The sequence below is a fragment of the Nicotiana sylvestris genome, chromosome 3, assembly GCF_000393655.2.
Source record: "Nicotiana sylvestris chromosome 3, ASM39365v2, whole genome shotgun sequence".
In the NCBI taxonomy this organism is placed as follows: Eukaryota; Viridiplantae; Streptophyta; class Magnoliopsida; order Solanales; family Solanaceae; genus Nicotiana; species Nicotiana sylvestris.
The window spans coordinates 38644833-38650930 of record NC_091059.1 but is presented as its reverse complement, the minus strand read 5'-3'; the positions used below and the strand labels follow the sequence as shown (position 1 = coordinate 38650930).

Sequence of the window (6098 nt, the reverse complement as noted above, 5' to 3'; positions counted from 1 at the left end):
GGTGACTTACTGTGGGAGTAAAACAATGCCACCATTGAAGAATTAACATCAATATATATAGTTGCTCATGCGTGCTATACAGATTTTAATCTTAAACTAGTAATCTTTTAGTTGTGTTTCTACCAAAAAATCCGGTGTGTCGTGCTGCTCTTTTCCTTGGAAGAAATCTTAAAAAACCATGTCTTGGGTGCTCAAACTTGCGATGCGATACTCTTCTTATCTTACCTGTAATAGCTGGAAAAGAAAAGGCTAAGTGGCCTCAACCTTAAAGGAGTATCATAAGCCAACCACCTAAAGAGTACTCCCTTTAGCTTAGTGTGAGAAAAACATTATTTCAAGTAAGACAGAAAATTAGTTTTTACTTTTTCACAACATACAACTGGAATCTCCACACAAAATAATGTCCTTATAGTAGTTTGATAAATGCCAATAACCTACTACAAAAATTGTGTTTACATTAGGAATATAATAACACACATATTAGTAATCTTAAACTAATAATACACTACTCTAAAATCTGGAAAGTAAAAATGTCTGCTCTGGGTTTAAATTGCTGATTTTGGAATTCTGATTGAAACCACCCCAGAAAAGGAACTAGAGTTAACAGAAGCAATCCCATCACAATCTCATAACATTCATCCCATATATTGCCTTGTTAGTCCCTTTATAAGGCAGAACATGAATTGAAAATTCGTACTAAATTTCAGTTGTCCATGCCTGGATTCTCATTAAACAAAGAAGCATAAAATTTAACATACTATAATTGGGACGACAAGCAACAAAGCTCAGACCATTAACGGCATTGCCATGAGCACGGCTAAAGCTCAAGTATTGAAATTCACAGCTGATCAAATAAAAAAAAGTATCAACATTAATTGAGTGTAACCAAATATGCATCTATAACTTCTAAATATTTATAATAACAAATCTTCATCATCGGTTTCAGGGTCTGATTCGATGTCTTCAATAATATTATCAGCTAAGGTAACATCAGTACTGATAACATCGAGATCATTTCTTCTCCAATTTATAAAGTCTTCATCTTCCTCAAATGTACATGAGAAATTTTGAGCATCTTGTTGAAAAGTTTCTTCACTGACAACACCACCCGTAAAATAAGTAGAATGACCATTCAAGACAATGGACCAATTCGGATGAAGATTATCCTTGACATAAAAAACTTGTTCTACTTGAGATGCAAGTACAAATGGTTCATTTGTTGCTAGCTTTCGGTTAGTATTAACACTAACAACGCCATGTTTATCTATCTTCACTCCTTTCCCAATGTGATCAACATCCATCCAATCACATTTAAATAAAACAATTCGTTTGCCTTCGAGGTATTGAAGTTCTACTATTTCAGTCAGAACACCATAATAATCTATATTTTGACCATTCATTATTCCTCGTACTAAAACACCACTATTTTGTTTTACTCTATTTCCTTCCAATTGTTTAGTATGAAACCTAAAACCATTTATTTCATACCCTTTGAATCTTTGGACTCCATCAAAAGGACCTCTAGCCAAAGAATACAACCCGCTACTTGCATGAGAATTTTTTTTCTTGCGCATGTGCACGATCTACATAAAAATAAATAATAAAATAATGATGCTAAAGAAGTATTATAAATAACATTAAAAATACAATGAAAACTTACTCGATGGAAAAACCAATCATCGAAGTTCATGTTCCTATTGTTCTGCTCGTACTCACTGTTTAAAATAATCATAATAATGAGAAAGGGCTAACAAAATTAAATTCACAATATATAATACCATAAAGAAAAAATAACAACAACAATATGCCCAGTGTAGTCCCACAAGTGGGGTCTGGAGGGTAAAGTATACGCTGACCTTACCCATGCCTTTAAGAAGGCAAATAGGATGTTCCCGGTAGACCCTCGGCTGAGGGAGGGGGGACAATAACAAGCAAACTAATCTGACAACCGAAGCAAAATACAAAACTAGTAGTAGGTAATGCAATCAAAAAATCGAAAATAAAAGACAACAATAAGTAGTAATAGAAGTCTAGGGATACCAAAAAGAAAAAACACGAAAGACGCCAAATGGTGTATCAACATGTATTTTTAGGAAAGTGTTCGGAGAAAAAAAAAGCACGAGAAGAGTTTGACATTTTCTTTTAGGTGATGATTTGATTATTACCATACAGACCCAAAGGAAACTTTTTAACAGGGAAATTGGAAAATACATGCTACATATCTAATGTGCACGTTACAGTAGATTCCTTGACTGATAAAGTTCTTACTAAGGCATTTTCACCAAGATGATTATAGCCACAAAAAATCATCAAAAAGAGTTGTAACCAATATGAATCGGAAAGATTTACTTGATGAGATTTAAACAAAGATCATAAACAACAAATCATGTGCTTATCTTCACTGGACAATACCAAAAAGAACTTTTATGGTCGAACACTTCTAACTCAAACTCTTATAAATGCTTGGATGTTATTGTAGAAACAATAGCATAAAGAAAAACAATACCGTAGAAATGGTTGAACTTCTTCACAATTTCTCAAAACATAAAGATGCGCTTGTTTTCGCTCAACCTCTTCAAGAATTCTAGATGTATCGCTTAATAACGGGCAACCCTTTTGCTTAAATATTGATAATCCATTGCATGACTCAGCATGATCACCTTCATAATTTTTGTCCACTGGATTATACCCTCTCCCACTTCCATGTAAATACCTTGAACAAAATATTAAACTTTCTTCAACAATATACCCTTCTGCAATAGATCCTTCAGGTCGACATCTATTACGAACATAACATTTCAATTTGTGCAAGAATCTACATGATATAAAAGGCAGTTAAAACTCATAGCATGATAAATTAAGTTAAGCTCTTAGCATGATAAACTAACAAGCCACAACAAATTAAACTGAAATTGTGAAATAGAAAAACATACCGCTCTATTGGGTACATCCATCTGTACTGTACAGGTCCAGCAATCTTGGCCTCTTGTGGAAGATGAATGATCAAGTGCACCATAATATCAAAAAAAACTGGTAGGAATATTTTTTCTAATTTGCTTAACGTTATTGGAATTTGAGCTGCAAGCCGATCTAACACATCAACTCTTACTGTTTTTGAACACAACTCTCTGAAGAAAATACCTAGCTCGGTAATAGCAGCATAGACATTGTTCGGCACAACTCCGCGAATTGCAAAAGGAAGCAACTGTTCCAAGAGAATGTGAGAATCATGACTCTTTAGTCCATAAATTTTTCGATCCTTTACTTTTACGCACCGTGATAAATTCGAAGAATAACCAGCTGGAACTTTAATAGTTTTCAAAAACTTGCATACTTTAGTCTTCTCTTCCGGTGATAAAGTATAGCATGCTGCTGGATAATACCACTTTCCATCTCTTTGAGTTGGATGCAAATCTCTTCTTATACCCATTTCCTTCAAATCACGACGAGCATTCAGATTATCTTTTGTTTTTCCTTCCATATCTAATAACGTCCCAATAATATTGTCACACACATTTTTTTCAATGTGCATGACATCTAAATTGTGACGTATTAAATTATTTTTCCAATAAGGAAGTCTGAAAAAGATGCTTTTCTTCCTCCAGTTATGAGTGGCTTTATCCCTTTCGTGTCTTTGTTTCTTCTGGGTCTTACCAAATTTAAAGCCATCCAAACTAGCCAACTGGTTTAAAATATCATCTCCAGAAAGAATTTTTGGAGCATGTCTTCTTTCTACTTCCCCAATAAAATCACGTTTATTACTCCGCCACTTATGATTAGATGATAAAAATCTACGAGCACCCATGTAAGAAAACTTACGACCATACTTTAGACGAATAGACGGAGTCTCTTTATTGCATGAAGGGCAAGCCAAAGCTCCCTTTGTGCTCCATCCAGACAAGTAGGCATAAGCTGGGAAATCGTTTATAGTCCATAAGAGTGCTGCCCGCATACAAAAGTTCTCCTTTCTGGAAGCATCATATGTATTGACTCCATTATACCACAATTCTTGCAACTCATCTATCAAAGGTTCTAAGTACACATCAATGTCATTTCCAGGAGCTTTAGGACCCGGTATCAACAAAGATAAGAAGCAATATGGTTGCTTCATGCACATCTAAGGTGGTAGGTTATACACAGTAATAATCACTGGCCAAGTGCTATGAGAAACACTTAAATTGCCAAAAGGATTTATCCCGTCAGATGATAATCCAAGTCTAACATTACGAGGATCTCTAGCAAAACCCGGATTAGATGCATCAAAATGTTTCCACGCATCGGAGTCAGCTGGATGTCTAAGAACCCCATCTTTCAAACGCTGATATGATGTCATGTCATATCTGAAGCTATTTCTGATGACATAAATAACCTTTGCAATCTTGGTTTTAAGGGGAAATAGCGTAAAACTTTTCGAGGAACTTTGTTTTTATTCTTTCCTGGCGTTTCCCCATTAGTTTTTTGACCTTCAACTGATTTCCACCTAGACTCACCACAAACCAAGCAAGATTCTGATTTTAAGAGACATTCCCTTCGCTTTTCTTTTTTCTTTTCCTTCTCCAGCAACGCTACATAAAATTCCATAAAAATGGTGGAGATCCAAGAAGTTTCGCCGACGAGGCATCTCCATTATTACCAAATTCAAACCCAAACCCGAACCCGACAAATATGACTAGGTACATACGAATATTCTCAAGATTTTGCAAGCTTTGTTTGTCTCTTAGTTTCTGTAGTTACTAGATTCAAGTATAACAACTCATTCCAATATTTTAATCCAGCGAAGTACATATCCCTTTGTTCTCCATCTGTTTGGATACTTTTCGTTATGGCTTCGAATTCTCTAATTGCAACTACAATTTTACATGGCAAAGGTACATCCATCTGCTATTCTATTCTTAAAAAGAAAAGCAATAAGAAAGACACTTCAAAGACAAAATTAAACTTACTTTTGATGTCGCCCAATGATGCCAGATGAGAAATGAGAATGAGGTTAAACCTTTAGCTTTGAGAGAGAATTTTTTGGAAGAGGCCGTTTAGGGATTTCTTGATAAGATCCAAAAATGTGACCAAAATTGAGGGATTTCCTAGTATACACTTTAGTCCCAATACTTTATACTATATGTTTATGTTGTTAAAAATTATTTGATTCAAATTTGTTCTATCAGAACAATACCTTTATCAATCAAGTGTAATTAGAAGTGTTTATAGTTCGATTCAATTCAATTTTACAGGGTTTCACCGGTAAGTTTCAAGTATCTTCATTAGAAATACTCAAAGTATTCTAGCATGAGTAGCAAACTACAATATATTGAATATGTCTCACGACCCAAAATCTCACCATAAGTGTCGTGATGGCACCTAGTCTTTAAGACTAGGTAAGCCTATTATAATAACAATTCAAGCCATTTTTTTATAATCGAAACCAACAACGGAAATAAATATACAACCTCCCAAGACTGGTAGTACTAAGTCACGAACTCTAACTAAATACATGAAATGATCTGAAGGAAATTAAATATACAATATTGCTCGAATAATAATTGACAGTACAATAAAAGGGAAAGACTCCAAGGTACTCGACGACCAAACAGCTCTACCTTGAATCCTTGCGATCACACCCTAACTCTGTCTGAGTCCTGTATGCCCAGCTGCCTTCTTTCGCTTCTGCGTTGCCAACATCGATGCTACGTTTTAAAACATCGCACCTGCGATTGCGCAGGTGCAGAAGGTTGTCCGTATGTGCGACCTTGCTCCAGTTCTGCCCAGGTTGCTTCAAAAATCTTCTATTTTCAAACTTTCGCCAAAATTCGCTAAATTGCCCTACGGACTTCCAAATCCAAATCTGAACATGCGCCTAAGTTGAAATCACCATACGAAGTTGTTGGCATCATCAAAATTCCATTACGAGGTCGTCTGCTCAAAAGTCAAATCTCCGGTCAAAATTAAGAAATCTTTAGCCTTAGATTTCTAGATTCAGTTAAATAGTGATAATCTGAGTTAGGGACCTCCGAATTCAATTTCGGGCATACACCCAACTCCCAAATCACGATACGGACCTAACGGAACTGTCAAAATACTTATCCGAGTCCGTTTACTCAAAA

General features: G+C 35.4%; 1 protein-coding gene across 2 annotated transcripts; it reads right to left on the bottom strand.

Moving 5' to 3' along the window:
* Nucleotides 1-853: 853 nt before the first annotated feature.
* LOC138888727 (uncharacterized) lies at nt 854-5076 on the bottom strand. 2 transcript variants are annotated; one of them, XM_070170743.1, is made up of 4 exons: nt 2934-5076; nt 2507-2815; nt 1661-1715; nt 854-1583 (listed from the first exon to the last, which is right to left on the bottom strand). In XM_070170743.1, exons 1-4 carry the CDS (start codon nt 4115-4117, stop codon nt 915-917), a joined length of 2217 nt encoding a protein of 738 aa, XP_070026844.1. In that variant the 5' UTR covers nt 4118-5076; the 3' UTR covers nt 854-914. The 2 variants fall into 2 exon arrangements, with proteins under 2 accessions (XP_070026844.1, XP_070026845.1); XM_070170744.1 differs by having other exon boundaries at nt 2507-2713.
* Between the last annotated feature and the right edge of the window lie 1022 nt (nt 5077-6098).

Coding starts and splice junctions, on each gene's coding strand:
- LOC138888727 (XM_070170743.1), bottom strand. CDS start 4,117: ATGTGCATGAAGCAACCATATTGCTTCTTATCTTTGTTGATACCGGGT. Junction 2,816..2,933: donor TGGATGTACCCAATAGAGCG/GTATGTTTTTCT, acceptor TATATCATGTAG/ATTCTTGCACAAATTGAAAT. Junction 1,584..1,660: donor ATGATTGGTTTTTCCATCGA/GTAAGTTTTCAT, acceptor ATTTTTATGTAG/ATCGTGCACATGCGCAAGAA.